Raw genomic sequence first — 21270 nt, 5'->3', positions numbered from 1 at the left:
TTAAATACAATATGCAATCAACTTAAAAATACAAATACAAAATAATTCTTTAAAAATAAAAAGACATCGACTAAAATAGAATACAAATATAAATATAATCTAAATATACAAACACAATAAAATCATAATACAAATATAATCCAATCTAATATACAGTCAATTATAAAATACAAAACAGTTCTTTAAAATACAAGTGCGAATTGTATAAAATATAAATGATGGTGCGAACTAACAAATATAAATACAAGTGTGAACTATAAAATACAAATATAAACGCGAACTACACAATACAAATATAACCGCAAACTTTAAAATACAAATACAAATACAGTTGTATCAATGAATATAAAAATATAAATGACGGCGTGACTATAAATAGATAAACAATTATGGTATTTATGTTATTATCAATGACTTGTGCTTGAGTAGTTATATTTTTTAAAAATACAAAAAATATAAAATAGAATTAAAAAAATGAAAAAGAAAATAAGTACAAAAAAGAAAAAAAAAAAAAAAGAGAGATAGAAAAGAGAAAAATATATATAAAAAACGAAAAAACTAAAATAGGAAAAAATAGAAAAAAGAAAAAGAAAAAACGTGGAAAATACGAAAAAGAAAAAATATAAAAAAAGAAAAAAGAAAAAAAATGATATTTTTCTTGACAAGACTAAATATGTAGTGTATTTATATTTTTATGAATACAGACCACTGAGTAAAAGTGAATACAGCGGCTGTGAATCAAATACAACAGCTAAATAGTACTGTATTTATATTTTATATGAATACAGACTATTGATAAAATCAAATACAGCGGACGTAAATTGAATACAACGGTTATAAATGCTAATTATGTAAAATATGGCTATAAAAGGTGAATATGGCTATTTTTGAAAGATTTCCTTTATTAAACCCCAGTTAAATGCATTTAACTGAAATTCCACTTGATACATTAAGATGTCGCCACGTGGACAGGAGGGATGAAGTTGGCGCATTATTTTCCCACTGAGTAACTATAAATAACCTCTTTTCAAACCTCTGCTCTCTACAACTTGATGACATTTTTCAGTGCTTTGCTACTCCTATTTGATCAACTGGAAAATCTCATTCCCTATTAAGCGTTTCCAGGTTTCATAGGTAGAGAAGAAGCAATGGATTTTTATGAAACAAGGCGGCCAAGGATACAACTTAATAAAGGCAAAGGGAAAATCGAACAAGAAAATGTGCATTGGGAAACCGGTCAAGAAAAAGTTGGAGATTCTTCAACACGGTTAGTAGTTCATACTCCTTTGACTTTGTATGAATTTTAAAGCCACTTTTGGGATGAACTAAAAGGAAAGTGTGTCCCATTTAAAAAGAAACAGTTCAAGAAGAATCAGTTGGCTGAAATGAATTTCTAGATTCACAGTCAATATGACGTTAGTAAAAAGAACCAAATTCTTGTAGTCAATTATTTATGATCAAGAAAATACATTATGAAGGCTCCTCTGTCTCGTTTATGCTTGTCTTCAAAATCTATATACTATGCGGTACAATAAAATGGGATGGAGGAAGTACTTCAGTTTCTAGTTTATAGCAGGTCATAGGTTTGTCTAAGAATGATTTTTGTTATTCGTTGTTCTAATTTTATACGTTGTTATATATTTTGTTAAATCTGGATTGGTAGATATGGAGAAACCACCTCTTGTAATTTACAATTATAATGATGAATTTTTCTTGTTGATAGAAAACTTTTTGTTCGAGGCATTGCTCGGGAGACAACGGAAGGTATTCATGCTATCTTGCTTGTATCAAGTTAGAATTCTCCTGTTCTGTCACTCTTTGTGGTTGTGGGAAATCTATTTGCCTCAGCTTTGATATTCTTAGAGAAACATTTGCCTTGATTTCTTTGTTTGACTGTATCTGAGTGTGTTCTAGCACTTGATATTTTTCACGTTGATACTATACATGTAGTTTAAGAAAGCAAAGAAGACATTTGAATCTTGTGATCTTGAAATTGAAGAGTTGCTAAAAAAGAAAAGGGACCTTCTTTTTTAACCGGACTAAAATGGAAAATAAGCTAAACAAATTGAAATGGAGGGAGTAATAAAAAAGACTTAAAAGTAAGATTACCATGGTCTTGACTTGTAGGAGAATATGGATTTCCGTGTCTGTACGGATAGTTTCACATCGAAGTTTTGGTTCTGCTTTTTCTGCAGTAATACCTCAGTTGTTATGTAGAAAATCTTCTATATTAACATTAGGCTTCTATTGCATCTTGGTGTGTTGTACTCTTATCAACTGCGCTCTACCTAAGCCTATTCTCTGAGCTTAAAAATAGTGTGTTGGCTGGCCAATCTGTTAAAGCATGCTTGATGATATATCCTTGCTTTGTTATTAATTCTTTTTGTTTTTTGATAAATCCATTGGTTTCTTCAAATGTTTTTCCATGTTTTCAGAAAATGCCACATTCTTTTTTTTGGGATTAGTACAACTACTTTATTTTGTGTTTTCTTGATATCCGACTATCTCTGCGCAAACCTCATCCAGTACATGGTTTTTACTTTCCAGAATCTTTTAGGAAGCATTTCAGAAAGTTTGGAAACATAACTACTTCTATAATAATCCCGGATAAAAACTCTAGAAGGAAACTGGCATTTGGATTTGTTACATATGCTGATTCGGAAAGTGCAAATAAAGCTTTAGGGGAAGAGCATATCATAGATGGTAGAGCGGTAGAGAATTTCCTCCTGAAATCCACACTTACTGTTATTTTTCCTTTATTTACTATTACTCTTCGCCTAGGTTTATGTTTAAAGTGTATATTCTGTTTTGTGTATAAGGTGGAAGTGAAGAAAAGAGTACGTAATAGGTCGAGAACAGAGAATATTTTTATCCGTGGTCTTCCACAATCTTTAACTGAAGGTAAGAGTATACATGATGTCATCTCTTATCTTTGTCAGTCCAAAAAAGGTTGCTGCTTTAACCTTGTGACTACTTTCAGATGATTTGAAGACACATTTTTCTTCTTACGGCAATGTTGTGGGGCATCAGATCATGCTGGATCGTTCCACTGGTCGGTCCCGAGGCTATGGCTTTGTGACTTTTAATAGTAAAAAAGCAGTTGAAAAGGTTTTGGCGGACGGATGTATGCACGAACTTGGTGGCAAACAAGTGGGTAATTAGGACTTAATACTGTCCCAAACTGATTATTGCCTCCTTTATTTTGATCAAGCAATTTTTTTTCCATCTTCAGGTTGAAATTAAGAGGGACGAGCCAAGGAGAGTTAGAGTTGAACATGCAAGTGAACACCGGTTACATCGTGGTGGGATTATTTCAAAATCGCATTGTGGTGTCAATGGTTCTGTAGAGGGTTTTCGTGGCGCATATGGTGGAAACATGGGTAGAGATCATGGTGGATATGGAGGATATGAAGGATACAGCAATTATGGTGGGCGTGGCAAGTTTGCAGGAAGTTACGGTGCAGGTCCTGCAGGATTTAACCCTGTACATGGTGGATACAGTGATGGATTTGGCGCAGCTGGTTATGGAGGCAGCAGCTATGGTGCACCTGTCAACTGTGGTGGTAGTACTGGTGGAGCTATGTATGGTGCAGCTGGTTATGGAGGCAGCAGCTATGGTGCACCTGTCAACTATGGTGGTAGTACTGGTGGAGCTATGTATGGTGCAGCTGGTTATGGAGGCAGCAGCTATGGTGCACCTGTCTACTATGGTGGTCGTACTGGTTATGCCAGCAGTAACAAATATGGGAGCAGTGGTGGCAATCCTGCTGGTCATGATAATGCAAACAGGTATGACAATCGTGGCAGCACTGTTGGCAATCCTGCTGGTTGTGATAATGCAAACAGATACGACACTGGTGGCAGAAGTGGTGGTGCCAATGCATATTGGAATAATGATGCTGCTGATGGGAGGTTTCATCGTTATTGGAAGTGATAAGTCTGCGTCTGAGGCAAAAATTTGATGACTTTTGATGGGTACCATCAATATGTAAAATGTTTGCTGATGGTTTTTGTTTCCAGATCCAGTAGCTGTATTCACCTGTCAACTTGGTATATGGATACTGTAGTTTGTTGTTTTCAACTGGGTATAAGGATAGTGTAGTTTGTTGTTTTCAACTTTACATGTTAATCAACCATCTTATTGTAAGAAAGCTTAAACACCTCTCGAATTTAAACACACATTTCTAAATTTCCTTTCGATAGCTCTTTCCCGCCTGGATGAATTGCTATAACTGCAAGTAAACCTATTTTGAATCTCTTAAACATGTATTAAGTCTTCATTCTCCTTTGACAACTCCAATTTGGAGATTTCTTGGACATATTGTCGTGAATACCACAAAAAGAAAATGACATTCAATATCTGCAAAACTGCCACAGTTTTTTTTCCATTATGAATTTTTATTGCACACTCACTATCTTCCGAAATAAGATATGATTTACTTTTCAGCTTTAAATTATTTATCACTCATTTTGAAAAAAATTATATTTAAGCTAATGTGTGATTGAAGTTACTAGAGTGTAACACCGCAACTTAGGAAGGAGTCTCACATCTACAAAACACAAGAGGGATGCTGGGTATATAAGTGAGAAAGTCTTACTCTCTAGTGACGCGTTTTAAAGCCGTGCAGGCCTGGGCCCAGAGCGGACAATATCACTAGTCTCCTGAGGAGTTCAGGGGTGTCTCGGGCCTGTGTGGACCTCAGGTCGGGTCGTGACATAGAGATGGCCTAGTTATAAATTATATTCATTGTAGTGTTTTTTTTTTTTTTTGAAAAATAATTTTCTTGAACAGATGGTATATCACATAAAAACCTCCTTACGCACAAAGATAGGATTAAGAAATGTGATACACCCCAACTCAGTGAGCATTTACTCCATTCGTTAAGTTTTAGTTTTCAAGTTGCGTCTTTCGAGAGAGTTAATTTCACTAAAAATTTTTGGTGAAATTTCACTAAATTTTAAATTTATATAGGTTAGGTTAGACTAATTTAATATATTAAAATTTAGATATTCGAAAGGTAATATGAAAAGTGCTATAAATTGCAGTTTTTGTCATATCACTATGAGGAAAAACTACATTTTAAAATATTGGTCAAGGAATCGAGGAAGTATTATGCTCCTATATAATTTCAATCATGTATAAATAGTAGTATTCCTCCATCCCATTTTAGTTGGTCACTTTCTCTTTTACACGACTCTTTAACTTTACTAATTTAGTCTTTATTCAAGATCATAATGAAAAATTAATATGCTCATGTTAGTTTGTTTAGGCTTAAGAATATCAAATATAGGGGGAAAAATGCGAAAACCTTAATTAATTTTATTTAGTAAGTTGACACCTAATTTGAAACATATTTTTATAATTGGTGGCCAACTATATTTGTAGGAGTAATAAGTAGCCTTGTAACATCGTTGGGAGCGGTCTATCCATGTAGTAATAACTACATTTGTACTCTCTTACTCATTTTCCTCTCCTTCATGCCACACACACACACACACTGTTTCTCTCTTTCTTAATGAGGCCTTCAGGGGAGAAAGCCAACTTGTTGCCACCAGGTTTGGTTTCCAATCTTCAGGATGTCCTTTCCAACAGAAAGGGCAAGGGTCCTGCAGCCTCTAACAACAATGAAGATGGTTCCAACGAACTCATATCGGTTTCACATGATGATGATACGAGGCCTGTGGTTATGGTTACAAATGCTGATGGAATCGAATCTCCTGGTCTCACCTATCTTGTTCATGCACTCGTTCGTCAAGGACTCTACAATGTCCACGTCTGCGCTCCTCAATCGTGGGTTTTCCTTTATGCTTCTCTCGCGATCTCACTTTTACTTATACGCATTTCCTTACACAGATTACGTGTTTTTATTTTTGATGATGAGATGAATTTGGGATTTCTAAATATGGACGCATCACAGAGAAAAAAATGTATGGGATTTTTTATTGCTTTTGCTGTCAAATGGTAATTGATCTCATGTCTTCCTAAGGTAAATAACTCAACACTAAATCAAGTGCACCACTTAGCCTTCTTATAGCATGGGTGATGATAAATACTAATACAAATTTTAGAAAATGTATGCATAAAATACCTAGTTTTACCGAGAGACCACGTGTTCACGTGCCCCTTAATTTATCATATAAATTCACCCTTGTTGATTAATTATGTCAAGCGTGCACCCCTATGCTGATTCGGTTTCACATTTTGTTTTGGAGCCTAAACAGAGTATAATGGGCATAAGGGGTTTCAATTGTTAATCTCGACAAGTTTTGGATTGAGCCATAGTAGTAATAGTTGTAATTTGTGTTGAAGTACCTGCTTTCCACATACATGTAGAAATTCTAGAATGCAGGCTTGGTTCATGATTGTGATCGAGGTGTAAAATGTAGATATTAGGAGTAGACTTTGTTCATCCATTGCCCCTGGAATTGATCGAGGTGCAACTAAATTAACCCAGACATCATGTTTGAGATAGAATACGCATCTGAGATTTCTAACGTAGTAGTGGAAATGAAACCAGAATTAATTTTTGTATTAATAAGAGCATGGTGGTTTCTGATTTAATCTTTTGCTGCATTAGTTATGTTGCAATTAGCATTTTGCGTATTATTTTCTACCAACACAGGTCATGTAATTGACAAAAATGTCATTTAAACTATGACTGTATGTTTACTTATTCATCTCTTCCTTTATCTCTACCATGTTTGTTAATAGTATCAATACTAGAATTACAAGGGGCGTAAAGTTTATACATCAAACTTCTATGTTTAAAAGAGGATGGAATATTTATGTGTTTATATATTCATATAGTATATCTTAGTTTATGGCACCTCATTTTAACTATTAAAGGTGTTCCTCACATTTTTGTTCTTTATTCAATAGAATTAAACTTGAAAATCGTGAATTTTTATATATTTAATTATAGGAACAATACATAAATATGTCCTTTAACTTGATACCAGGGGCGGCTCGAGCATATACTTGGCCTAAGGCTAAAATCGAATGTTGGCCTTAAATTTTTTAAAAACAAATAAATTTTTAATAAAGTCTATTTTAAAAATTTAATAATCTTTAATATTATAATCGATGCATTAATCTTTCCCGAGACATAATATTCTAGATATATCAATTTTTTTTAATAATTTTTATTTTTATATAAAAAAGTTATTTTTTCATCAAATAATATTATTATTTTTCTAAAAAAAGTATATAATTCATCATTGTTAAAAAATGAGGCCCTCAAATTTGGGGGCGTAAGGCGATCGCTTTTTTGTAATGAAGTCAAGCCGCCCCTGCTTGACACCAAATCACATCTATAAGCTCCAACTTTGGGTGTGCACAAGTAGACACTTAAACTTGTATAAAATTGAACAATTAGACACATATGTCTTACGGTAAAACTAATGTTTGATTGGTAAAATGATTTAACCGGTATATCTTTTGCAAACAAAACGACCACCTTAATAATTTATTGTTGATCTGTTTTCTCCAAATGCTATTGTAGAGATGAATCAACGTCAAGCCACTCTTTTACTCTGAAAGAAACCATAGCGGTTACTTCGACTGAGATTCATGGTGCTACTGCTTATGCAGTTACTGGTATCACACTCTTACTGTTGTTTGTTTTTTCGTATATATGTTTTGTTCAGTTTTTCGGATGGATAGTTTGCCATTGATATTTGCTCGGGCATTTTTGGACTGCAGTTACATTTAGAAACTCTTCAGTATTTCAGCTCTAACATGTTAGGGTCTTTTGAATTTATTCTCCTGTCAGGCACTCCTGTAGATTGCGTTTCATTAGCCTTGTCTGGTGCACTGTTTTCCTGGTCAAAGCCTGCGCTGGTATTTTTTGAAATGCTTTCAGCTGTACCATTTTCCTACTTCATTGATGGATTTGGTATTGCTTACCTGCTAAGTATCATCTGTTGTATATATTTGGGTTTGGACTTTTAGGTCATAAGTGGAATTAACAAGGGCTCGAGTTGTGGCCATAATATGTAAGTAGTGTTTTCTTTTTATGAGCTTTCTTTTATCCGTATCAACAACCATGTTCTTTCTTAGTGAATTAAGTATTATTTAGCATAACTTTTTTTTGAATTGTTTTATTATGACTACTGCTCATATTGAAGTTATGAATTGGCAGTTCCCTTGGTCTTTTATTTGTTATTTTTATATATCCGTAGAAGTTTGTGATTATTTGTATTACTTCACTGTTTCCAGGTTTTACTCAGGCATTGTAGCTGGCGCAAGGGAGTCGTTATTTAGTGGTGTGCCATCTATATCAATATCACTTGACTGGTATTTGCCTATCATTTAGGGTATACTGCTGAAATTTTAGATCATTTTTTATGGTCTTAACAATGTACACCCACAATCGATTTTAGGAAGAAGGATGAAAGCCAGGAAAGTGATTTCAAGGATGCCGTAGGTGTTTGTTTACAGTTGATAAATGCAGCCCTTAGAGATATTGAGAAGGGAGCTTTTCCCAAATGTTGCTTGCTGCATGTGCAAGTTCCAAAGACTCCTCTGACAAACAAGGTCTGTTTTATTGTCTCCCTCGGGGCACTTCTTCCCATTGAGAAAAAAAATAATGGTTCATTGAAAGAGTTTCCATTTGAAACTGCTAAGTTTCCATTTGAAACTGCTATTTCTCAATCATTCTGAAGAATGTACATGTGACTCTTTTGGTGTTGGCGTGCAAAAGAAAAGATTCAGTCTTCCTTCCTTTTTCACCCAAGTCCAACCACATTCCAGATATCAGGGCTTATAAATGTTTTTTGCTTTGGCGTGTTATGTCTCTTCATGTATAGGGATGTGGAGAGATTATGTTTGTCGCTTTATGTGGCAGGGTTTCAAATTGACCAAGCAAAGTCACTGGAGCCTTAAGCTTTGCTGGCAAGCTATTTCAGCAAGCAGGAATCCTGCTGCTGGACGTTTTGTTCCCAATCAGCAAAGCCTTGGACTACAGCTTGCACAACTTGGACGAGATGCTTCTGCAGCGGTAAGTTAACTGGTTCTTTACTGGCATGTGATGACCTAGATAATTTATGATGGTGAGAGCAAGTGTGTAATATTGCCTTTAAGTGATTGACAACCCAATTTCTCCTTAAGTTAAACAAGATCCAGAATTGAGTTGTATACTATCTCTATATCTAAAAGGAATTTATATGGAGTCGAAGTTCTGTTGAATATTAAAAAAGTATATCAATCAGTACTCAGGCAGGTAGTGACCTAAAAGCTAATACATTTACCAGTTTCCAGTGAGTTTGAGCAGCATTTGAGTGGCTTCTTTGGCTCCATTACAGCACGCAATAAGACAAAAGTGCACATAAATGAGTCAAATTACAGTTATTTGTGATAAGCTTTGGAAGCACTTTGCAGCCCCTGCATGTTTTAGTTTTCTAATTCAAGGTTAGCATTGCAGATACCCTTAACCATTTAGGCCCCCAAATTCTCTTCTATTTTTTTTTTATTCAGGGTGCCGCTCGTCGGTTAGCCACTCAGAAAAACAATATAGAGGAGGTTGAATCTGTTGGTGTAGCAGGGAAATCTGATCCCAACCGGAAAGCCAAGTACTTCAGATTGGAGGTAAGGAAATTTTTTTCATTTCTATGGAAATATCACATCCAGTTGCTGTCTTGGATACGAATCTTAAGGTTTATTTTCTAAATGAAAGTGCAATTTTCAACTTAACTAATCTTTGTCAATGGAAAAGAGAAATCTTATATATCCGAACGTGTTAAGTGATTTTGATGTTGTTCTCCGTCATGTTTATAGTACTGTCCTTATAATGATAAAGCATGCTTGTTAGTTGGTTCTAATATTTAAGTGAATGCCTTTGTTAATTATTTGCTCTGCAGTTACTTGACAAGAAGCAGGAAGAAAAGGATGAGGATTTAGATTTTAGAGCTCTTGAAAATGGCTTTGTAAGTTTATTTCTCATATCTATAATGTAATTTGTCTTTTCCATTTGGAGTTGCATAGCTGTTTCTCGGCCCTTGTCATATGTAATACTACAGTTTATCAATCAGGGGATAACCTCCATCTTTATATGCTCTTGACCGATTATATTGTTGTGCTCCAACAGATAGCGGTCACTCCAGTGTCTCTTGTGATGCATGTAGAAGCAGACGTTCATGCAGCTGCTTCACAGTGGATTTCTACTGCGTTACAAGTTGAACAATGAAATTCATCCAGTCACACTTGAGCAGTTACCTTTTGTACATCTCAAGATGAAATTTTTCGGTCATATATGCAAAATCCTCATAGGATCATATTGGTGATCCCTTGATTGTGGATTGGTTTTTCCTATTACATCATCCTTTTATAATTTGAAGTGAAGCTAGTCCACCCCCAGCTGTTGATTCAGAAGTGCCCTATTTTTTTTGCTTGATACTACAAGTAGTGGTTAGGCATGATGGTTAGGTTATTCTTTTCTACCTTGTAAACAGAAAAACCAGATCAAATATAGTGAAATGTTGTTTCTTGGCTGATATGCTGAAAGTCGAGTGGTTGTTTATTATAGTACCAGGTTCTTTCTTTGCAAAAATATATATCAAGTGAAACTTTTATGTATTATGATTTTATTGCGCCGAGTATTTATCAGAAATCACCTCTATACCTCTACCCCCACACAGTAGGGGTAAGGCAGCCTACACATCCTTCGCTGTTAAGAATAGAAGATTTATTAGCCAAAGGGGGCAGTTTGGTAATAACCAACTCTAGGAGTAGTTAGTTACTAACAATGATGTCAACAATCTCATAGGCTTGGTAATAGCTACTAATTACATACCTCTGTATAAGGGGTACATTGTATTCATTAAGGACTAAGTTGAATACAAAAAATTTACTGTCCTATCTCTCGTCCTCTCTTTATATCGATTCTCTAATTCAAATCACATAAAGCATACCCAATCTATACACAAGTGGAAGTAAGATGTTGATGGCTGGCAAAGATTCTTAATGGAAAAACTACCTAGCGTAAAGTTCATGAAGAAAGACATAACAGAATGGGATGAATACCAGAAGAGATATTTTTACAGCAAGTACTACAAGAGTTAACATGTATGTAAACAGTATTTATTTTACGACTAGCAGGCTCTGGATCACTTAATTGCTAACATGGTGTTCGACAGTGTTATTCAATTGCAAGGAATCACAAGGCCCACATCTTACCAAAGCAAGTTCTATGAGAGAATGACAAAGCATTTTATCTGTCACGACCCAAACTAGGGTCTGGCCGTAACGGACATCCCGAACCACGAAGGTTCGGACGTCCTACTCTATCTGATCTAGTAATCATGCACAACATTCATATCATAAAGAAAATGCGGAAATATAATCTGATACGGAAACATGGTCATTAACTCTGGGTTTCAAGACATAAGAAAGAAAACTGCAATTCAAAAGATCTGAATAAGATCTGACTCAGTGTGTGAAATCTCTACTACATCTCAAAACTGTTCTGAAAACTGGGACAAGGCCCCCAGTAGACCAAACTAACGGAATAACATAATCTGAAATAACAGGCCTTCTGGAACAAAGAAGGCTCACCACTGAACGGATCACTTCTCTCTGAAATACTCTACTGATTAACTGGACCCTTGGACTGAACCTCCGAACCTGGAGGTAGGGGCTCAATACAGATGTACTGGTATGCAGAGCAGATCCAAAATACTAGTTTATATTCAACATATATGAGAGCAATTTAAAACAGTTCATAAACATATCAGATAGTAAGAAATCTCATGGGCATTTTCGAAAGACTGTAAAATCATTTGAATTCTGAGACACTCTTAGTTTTACTTTTGCGCTAGGTGGTATACCCTACGACTCTGAAATTCCATGGGCTATATGGAATCCGCCATTGACTCGGTGGGGAAGCCTCCAACCCAAGTGTGTCGCAAGGGTTGGAGTCTTTGACTCTGCTACGCCACACGGCTGTCGCCAGCGTAAAAATAATATACTCAGATCAGCAAATCACGGTATTAGGCTAAGAGTTACTTGAACTCAAACCTTCTTCGGGTAACCACTTAACCCTCTTTAAGCCCAGTTTTAACTCTTTAAAACATGCATTCTCTGAAATCAAACTCTGAAAACATACTCTGTTATGGTATACATACTTATGGTATTGTCATACCATTAACTTGCAAGTCATATCTCTGAGCCATTATTAGCATATTACAATCTCTGTTTTCAAAACATAAATTCGGGACCACCATATCAATAAATTATTTCAAAGAACTCTTTCTCTAAAACTCATGTAAACACATGTATGCAACTCTCTTTGTCAAACTTTCAATGATGCAAGGTGGTTATGTTAAATCTCTTAATCTTATGCAAATCTTTCTCTTTTAACAAAATATATTTACATCAAGAAACTCCCTCTCTTAAACTCTCTAAATCATGCTCAAAATAATATGGTATTTGAGTAAACAAATTTTAAGCCATAAATCAAGCATTTCAAATCCTTCACATTAAGATCATAAACTTAACGTCATCACAAGAGAGGGATTTCATAAGTGGTGCTCTCAAACAAATCTTAAATCTAAATTTTTATACATACACATATACATGTAAATCAATTTAGGGGTAAAGGCCTAAAGACCAAATCAACAATACAAGTAAACATTTATAATGCTTAATAAATCATGTATTTCAAAAACCCCTTTCAAATTCATGCTTGATAATGTTTAAATCATGTTCTAGTGCTTACAAGTCCATGTAGTTTTTAGGATAAACCCCACGTACCTCAATTTAGAAATTTGATGGATGATTCTTGAAGCCTACGATTTAAGGATTTCAAATCTTCAATCAATCTTGAAAACCCACGGTTAAATCTTAAGTTATTTGGGTTTTCTTGTTTGAAACCCTAAGGAGTGTTCCTGATGGTTTGATTAAAATATCAATAATGAGGTCATTTGGGATTAAATCTCGTGTTTAGGCTGATAAGGGGGTGGAAAATATTCAATATACCCTTAATGAGATGGACTAAAAATATAACTGAGAGCCCAATTTCATGGGCCACCGCGATGCGCCACAATCGCGGTGGCTCACTGAAACTTGACGAGTGGGATTCTTAAGGTCACCGTGATGCGGAGCCATCGCGTTGTCCCACTGGTTGGGACCTGAAACTTTAGCGCGATGCACCACAATCGCGCTATGTTACTGAAAATTGACAATTTCTAAATAGGCCCCCTCCGCGACGCGCCAAGCACCAAAATGATGGTGTTTTATGACTAGAACTTAAATTAGCCATAACTTCTTGTCTAGGTATCGAATTTAGGAGAATCTTATATAGACGGAAAGCTCATTCAATTTTCCATATGATAAAAAGTCAAAATTAGAAAAATTATATATGGCTTAAACTTTACTCACTTTGGAGGTCAAAAATGAGACTAAGTTTCTTTGACACAATTCTAGTCATTTAAATCTAAGATCATATCACCACGAGTTAACACATGGATGATTTTTTTACGGGGTGTTACATTACCCGAATGATGATGCGGAATACAGAAAAGCACGATTTAAAGTATACTAAGGCCATAAAAGAATAAGACAAGGATTGTACGTTCCATTTCATCATCCATCTGATCAAACAAGTCTGGGTATCTATCTCTTATGTCATTTTCTGATTCCCAAGTTGCTTCCTCAACTTTCTGATTTCTCCACAACACCTTAACCAACATATCTCTTTGCTCCTCAACTTTTAAACTTGGCGCTCTAAGATTGCAATAGGTTCCTCTTCATATGCTAATGAGTCTGTCACCTTGATCTCCTCTACAGGCAACACTAGGGAATGGTCTCCAATACATTTCTTCAGCATGGATATGTGGAATACCGGATGAACAGAGCCCAAACTTGTAGGCAAATCTAACACATAAGCAACTCCCCCTATCCTTCTCAAAATCTGGTATGGCCCTATATAGCGAGGACTCAGCTTACCTCTCTTCCCAAAATGCATAACTCCCTTCATAGGAGAAACTTTGAGAAACACCCAATCGCCAACCTCAAACTCTAAGTCTTTTTTCCTAACAATGGCGTAGGACTTCTGTCGACTCTGGGCTGTCTTAAGTTGTTTTCTAATAATTTTCACGTCCTCTATTGCCTGATGAATAAGATCAGGCCCAAACAACTGAGTCTCACCCAGTTTATACCACCCTATTGGCGACCTACATCTTCTTCCGTACAATGCCTCAAAAGAAGCAATCTTAATACTGGCATGGTAACTGTTATTATATGCGAACTCTATCAATGGAAAGTGATCCACCCAACTCCCCTTGAAGTCAATTATGCAGGACCTTAACATATCCTCAAGAGTCTGAATAGTGCACTCAGTTTGCCCATCAGTCTGAGGGTGAAATGCAGTACTTAGGTTCACTTGGGTACCTAAATCCCTCTTAAAAGACCTCCAAAACTGCGAAGAGAATTGCATAACTCAGTCAGATATGATGGATACAAGTGCTCCATACAAATGGACTATCTCCTCAATATACAGCTTGGCATAGTCATCTCCTGAATAGTTAGTTCTGACAGGAAGAAAGTGGGCTGACTTGGTCAGTCGATCTATAATCACCCAAATTGAATCATACTGGATTCGGGACCTTGGAAATCCCATGATGAAGTCCATATTGATCATCTCTCATTTCCACAAAGGCAAGGCTATCTCCTGGGAAGTACCACCTGGCCTCATATGCTCTACTTTCACTTGTTGACAATGCAAACACTTGGCAACAAAATTAGCCACATCACGCTTCATATTATTCTACTAGTAAATAGCTTTAAGATTATGATACATCTTAGTAGAGCTAGGGTGAACAACATACATCGAAATGTGCATTTCATCAAGGATCCTCTTTCGTAACCCATCTACATCTGGCACACATAGTCTGCCCTGATATCTCAAAACTCCATCACCACTAATTTCAAAAGATATCACCTCCTGTTGATCCACATATTTCTTGATCTGCATCAAGATGGGATCTTCAACCTGCTTCTCTTTAACTTCAGCACAAAGGGAAGATTTAGCTACCTTATGACCAATCATTCACCCATCTTTGGAATCCAAGAGTCACACTCCTAGATTTATAAGTCGGTGAATATCCTTCACCGTCTCCTTCTTTTTCTTTTCAACATGCGAAAGACTGCCCATAAATAACCTACTGAGGGCGTCGGCTACTACATTTGCCTTGCCTGGATGGTAGTGCAGGCTCATGTCATAATTTTTTAAAAGTTCTAACCAACGTCGTTGCCTGAGGTTCAATTCTTTCTGCGAGAAAATATACTGCAAACTCTTGTGGTCAGTAAATATATCAACATGTACCCCATAAAGATAATTCTACCAGATTTTGAGCGCAAACACCACAGCTGCTATCTCCGAGTCCTGGGTGGGGTAATTTCGCTCATGTACTTTTAACTGCCTAGACGCATAAGCCACCACTTTACCATGTTGCATAAGTACACACCCAATTCCCATACGGGACGCATCACAGTACACAACGAACCCTTCCGTACCTTCTGGAAGAGTCAAAACAAGAGCAGTTGTCAACTTATCTTTTAACTTCTCAAAACTATTCTCACGGGAGTCAGACCACAGGAACTTTACCTTTTTCTGAGTCAACTTAGTAAGTGGTGCAGCTATGGAAGAAAAACTCTCTACAAATCTTCTGCAATACCCTGCCAAACCCAAGAAGCTCTAAATATTGGTTGGAGTCGTGGGTCTGGGCCATCTTCTCACTGCCTCAATCTTCTGGGGATCAACCTTAATCCCATCACTAGACACGATATGCCCCAAGAAAGCAATAGTATTAACCCAGAATTTGCACTTAGAAAATTTCGCATACAACTTATGATCTTTGAGAGTGTGAAGGATGATTCGGAGGTGATTGGCATGGTCCTCCTCACTCTTGGAATAAATTAGAATATCATCAATAAAAACTATAACAAACAGATCTAGAAACTGATGAAACACCCTATTCATAAGGTCCATGAAAGTCGCAGGGGCATTAGTCAACCCAAAGGACATGACTAAGAACTCATAATGATTGTATCTGGTTTGGAACGTTGTTTTGGGAATATCTGACTCCCTAACCTTCAACTGATGATATCCCGAACGAAGGTCTATCTTTGAAAAACATTTAGCACCCTAAAGCTGACAAAAAAGATCATCAATCCTAGAAAGAGGATATTTATTTTTAATCGTGACCTTATTCAGCTGACGGTAATCTATACACATATGCAGGGAACCACCTTTCTTTCGCACGAAGAGTACAGGTGCACCCCAGGGAGAAACACTAGGATGGATAAAACTTTTATCTAGAAGATCTGCTAGCTGCTCTTTTAACTCTGCAGGAGCCATTCTATATAGCAGAATAGAGATGGGACGGGTATCTGGAAACAAATCAATACCAAAATCTATCTCCCTATCAAATGGTATTCCTGGGAGATCATCTGGAAAAATTTCTGGGAACTCATTCACCACAGGGACGGACTGAAGAGAAGGACTTTCGATATTCGAATCTTTAACCCGAATAAGATGATACAAATAGCCCTTAGAAATGAGTTTACGGGCTCTGACACAAGAGAAAACTTCCCTCTAGGTGCTAAAGAATGTCCATCCCATTCTATTGTTGGTTTATTCGGCAAAGAGAAAGTAACCTTTCGGGTTCTACAATTTAGTATGGCATAGCACGAATGAAGTCAATTCATCCCTAAGATAGCATCAAAATCAATTATGTCTAAGTCTAAGAGGTCTGCCGTAATATCCCGCCCACAAACAGTCACCACATAATTTTTATACACCCTCCTAGCCACAATAGAGTCTCCCACCAAAGTGGAAACTAAAAAAGGTTCGACAATTACAGCGGGCTCAAACCCAAAACCAACAGCCACATAAGGGGTCACGTAAGACAGGGTAGACCCGGGATCAAGTAACATATAAACATCATGGGAAAAGATTTGTAACGTACCAGTAACTACATCTAGTGAGGCCTCTGCCTCTTGGCGGTTGGCCAAGGCATACAACCAGTTGCGGCCATTTTCGACGACTGAAGTGGCACCCTTCTGAAGCGGTGGTGGTGCAGAAGAATTAGCCTGTGACTTGGCTTCACTAATATTACCCTTTGTTGCCGGACATTCTCTCTGGATATGGCCTGGCTGGCCACACAAATAACACACCATAGCGCCAAACTGACATCTCTCTGGATGATTCCTCCCACATTTTTCACAGCGCAAGTATGTTCGAGAGGTATGAGCTACACTTCCTTGAGACTGTGAACCCTGCATCCTCATCCCCTGCCTATACTGAAAATCCTGAGTGTGTTGTCCGGCTGGGGGTCTGGTCACCGGGGCACTGGCTGTAGACAGTGCATTACCCCAATTTCTCTTATTCTGCCATTTGTTACCCCAATTCCCACTCTGCTGCTGACTGTGGCTCTGTTCTGCTATTTTGGCTTCCTTTGCCTGTCTGTCCTTCTCTCTAGATTCAGTGATTTTCTTTTTTATTTTCCTCAACTTGATGCATGTGGACTGATAGTCTGGCAAAATCTATGTCCCGGTTCAACATTGCTCCCTGACATTCAAGAACTAAGTCATCAAAAAGGCCGAATGCAAATTTCCTCATTCGGGCTCTCATGTTACTAGTCATCTCTGGAGCATAACGAGATAGTTGGTTGAACCTCAGAGTGTACTCCTGGACACTCATCTTACCCTGCTTTAGATTCATAAACTCTTCAGCTTTAGCCTCCCTCATCTCGAGAGGAAAGAATCGATCAGGAAAGGCTTCCACGAACTCAGCCCAAACTGTGGGCTCAGCATGCTCACTCTTTGAATCTTCCCACTTGTTATACCATTGGTTCGCTACATCCTTAAGCTGGTAAGCTACTAACTCAACCCCCTCTACCTCATCTACATGCATCACCTTAAAGATCTTCTCCATCTCATCCACAAACTCCTGTGGATCTCCTTCTACCTTGGTACCAGTAAACTTGGACGGGTTCATCCTCATGAACTGGCCCACTCTTGTAGCCTCAGATGTAATAGATGCAGACCCAATATCTTTCGACTATTGAGTCTGTTTGGATACCAACTGGGTAAGCATGTGAATGGATTGTCTGAATTCTATATTAGATATCTCTCTCTCACGAGGCTGAGTGCGGTTAGTCCCCGTTTGGGGAGCTCTGGGTGCCCTAAGTGGGCTAGTCTGAGTAGGTGAAACTCCCGGAGTAACATCAATCTCCGAAGTTTGAGGTCTGTTTTGGGTCCTTATCCCATAAGTGGGACGGACCTTATCTATCTGTGTATTCTGATAGATAGTACGATGGGGAGGCATAATTATTTTTCTGAAACACAAGAGATCATCGATTAGGGGATAACTCAGATTCTAAAGCACGAACTAAACCACAAAGAAGAGAAACATTCCTAAACACCTAGTAGCCTCCTGCTTATAAGTGTGGCGTGCTACACACCCATAAACAATATTCTACCCGACGCGATGTTGCAGACACACTGGAACCATGAACTGTGCTCTGATACCAAGTTCTTCATAACTCGAACTAGGGTCTGTCGTGATGGACATCCCAAACCATGAAGGCCCAGACATCCTACTCTATCTGATCTAGTAATCATGCACAGCATTCATAGCATAAAGAAAATGTGAAAATATAATCTGATACGGAAACATGGTCATTAACTCTGGGTTTCAAGACATAAGAAAGAAAAATGCAATTCAAAATATCTAAATAAGATCTGACTCAGTGTGTGAAATCTCTACTATATCTCAAAACTATTCTGAAAACTGAGACAAGGTCACCAGTAGACCAAACAAATGAAATAACATAATCTAAAATGATAGGCCTTCTGGAACAAAGAAGGCTCACCACTGAACGGATCACTTCTCTCTGGAATACTCTACTGATTAGCCGGATCCTTGGACTGAACCTCCGAACCTAGAGGTAGGGGCTCAATACAGATGTACTGGTACGCAGAGCAGATCCAAAATACTAGTTTATATTCAACATATATGAGAGCAATTTAAAACAGTTTATAAACATATCAGATAGTAAGAAATCTCATGGGCATTTTTGAAAGACTCTGTGAAATCATCTGAACTCTGAGACACTCTTAGTTTTACTTTTGCGCTAGGTGGTATACCCTACAACTCTGAAATTCCATGGGCTATACGGAATCCACCATTGACTCGGTGGGGAAGCCTCCAATCCAAGTGTGCCGCAAGGGTTGGAGTCTCTAACTCTGCTACGCCACACGGCTGTCGCCAGCGTAAAAATAATATACTCGGATCGGCAAATCACGGTATTTGGCTAAGAGTTACTTGAACTCAAACCTTCTTCGGGTAACCACTTAACCCTCTTTAAGCCCAGTTTTAACTCTTTAAAACATGCATTCTCTGAAATCAAACTCTGAAAACATACTCTGTTATGGCATACATACTTATGGTATCGTGATACCATTAACTTGCAAGTCACATCTCTGAGCCATTATTAGCATATTACAATCTCTGTTTTCAAAACATAAATTCGGGACCACCTTATCAATAAATCATTTCAAAGAACTCTTTCTCTAAAACTCATGCAAACACATGTATGCAACTCTCTTTGTCAAACTTTCAATGATGCAAGGTGGTCATGTTAAATCTCTTAATCTCATGCAAATCTTTCTCTTTTAACAAAATATATTTACATCAAGAAACTCTCTCTCTTAAAATCTCTAAATCATGCTCAAAATACAATGGTATTTGAGTAAACAAATTTCAGCCATAAAGCAAGCATTTCAAATCCTTCACATTAAGATCATAAACTTAAAGTCATCACAAGAGAGGGATTTCATAAGTGGTGCTCTCAAACAATCTTAAATCTAAATTTTTATACATATACATATACATGTAAATCAATTTAAGGGGAAAGGCCTAAAGACCAAATCAACAATACAATTAAACATTTATAATGCTTAATAAATCATGTATTTCAAAAACCCCTTTCAAATTCATGCTTGATAATCTTTAAATCATGTTCTAGTGTTTACAAGCCCATGTAGTTTTGGGATAAACCCCCACGTACCTCAATTTAGAAATTTGATGGATGATTCTTGAAGCCTACGATTTGGGGATTCCAAATCTTCAATCAATCTTGAAAATCAACGGTTAAATCTTGAGTTATTTGGGTTTTCTTGTTTGAAACCCTAAGGAGTGTTCTTGATGGTTTTTGATCAAAATATCAATAATGAGGTCATTTGGGATTAAATTTCGTGTTTAGGCTTATAAGAGGGTGGAAAATATCCAATATACCCTTAATGAGACGGACTAAAAATATAATTGGGAGCCCGATTTCATGGGCCACCGCGACGCGTCATAATCGTGGTGGCTCACTGAAAATTAATGAGTGGATTCTTAAGGTCACCGCGACGCGGAGCCATCGCGTTGTTCAACTGGTTGGGACCTGGAACTTCAGCGCGACGCACCACAATCGCGCTATGCTACTGAAATTTGACAATTTCTAAATAGGCCCCCTCCGCGACGCGCCAAGCACCAAAATGATGGTGTTTTACGACTAGAACTTAAATTAGAAATAACTTCTTGCCCGGGTATCGGATATGGGCGAATCTTATATCGACGGAAAGCTCATTCAATTTTCCACATGATAAAAAATCGAAATTAGGGAAATTATATATAGTTTAAACTTTACTCTTTTTGAAAGTCAAAAATGAGACTAAGTTTCTTTGACACAATTCTAGTCATTTAACTCTAAGAGCATATTACCACGAGTTAACGCATGGACGATTTTTTTGCGGGGTATTACATTATCAAAGCAAGTTCTAGGAGAGAATGACAAAGTTGCTGCTACATACTTGTGATTCATGTACTCTAAAAGTTGGGACGTCTTTTATGCCCATAAAATTCAATAACAACTACGATACAACACAGCATGGAACAACCATCCAAACAAGCTATAAGCATGGAATGTGAGCAGACCCTTCCAAGGATCTCCATGTTAGAAGACTAATTGATTAATTAAATAGTGCTACTTTCATAACAGTTTAATTCAATTTTAAATGAGGTGATCATATATATTCAAATGATACTAGAGCATATAGAAATTAGGTTCAAATTTGGAATTTCTTTTGCGTAAAGGTAACAATTATGATGACAGTTAAAGTGAAAAATGAAAAAATAAGCAAGAAACCTTGATCTACACCACCTGTTAAGTTGCACTAGTCGATTAATACATTTGTAGTATTTGTGTGTTAGTACATGTAAGTTA

The 21270-nt window shown here is 37.1% G+C and overlaps 2 protein-coding genes across 2 annotated transcripts; both read left to right on the top strand.

Annotated features, from left to right (window-relative positions):
- Positions 1 to 1148: 1148 nt before the first annotated feature.
- On the top strand, positions 1149 to 3938 carry LOC107873967 (heterogeneous nuclear ribonucleoprotein A0-like). The gene is made up of 6 exons (XM_016720879.2): positions 1149 to 1267; positions 1724 to 1764; positions 2548 to 2711; positions 2820 to 2901; positions 2981 to 3150; positions 3233 to 3938. Exons 1-6 carry the CDS (start codon positions 1149 to 1151, stop codon positions 3932 to 3934), a joined length of 1278 nt encoding a protein of 425 aa, XP_016576365.2. The 3' UTR covers positions 3935 to 3938.
- A 1487-nt stretch (positions 3939 to 5425) lies between these two features.
- LOC107874789 (5'-nucleotidase SurE-like) lies at positions 5426 to 10491 on the top strand. Its single transcript, XM_016721529.2, has 10 exons — positions 5426 to 5791; positions 7503 to 7597; positions 7773 to 7840; positions 7952 to 7995; positions 8219 to 8296; positions 8383 to 8536; positions 8847 to 8999; positions 9476 to 9586; positions 9859 to 9924; positions 10086 to 10491. Exons 1-10 carry the CDS (start codon positions 5517 to 5519, stop codon positions 10182 to 10184), a joined length of 1143 nt encoding a protein of 380 aa, XP_016577015.1. The 5' UTR covers positions 5426 to 5516; the 3' UTR covers positions 10185 to 10491.
- Positions 10492 to 21270: the final 10779 nt, after the last annotated feature.

This window comes from Capsicum annuum, chromosome 6 (assembly GCF_002878395.1).
Source record: "Capsicum annuum cultivar UCD-10X-F1 chromosome 6, UCD10Xv1.1, whole genome shotgun sequence".
In the NCBI taxonomy this organism is placed as follows: domain Eukaryota; kingdom Viridiplantae; phylum Streptophyta; class Magnoliopsida; order Solanales; family Solanaceae; genus Capsicum; species Capsicum annuum.
This window is presented reverse-complemented; position numbering and strand designations above follow the sequence as displayed.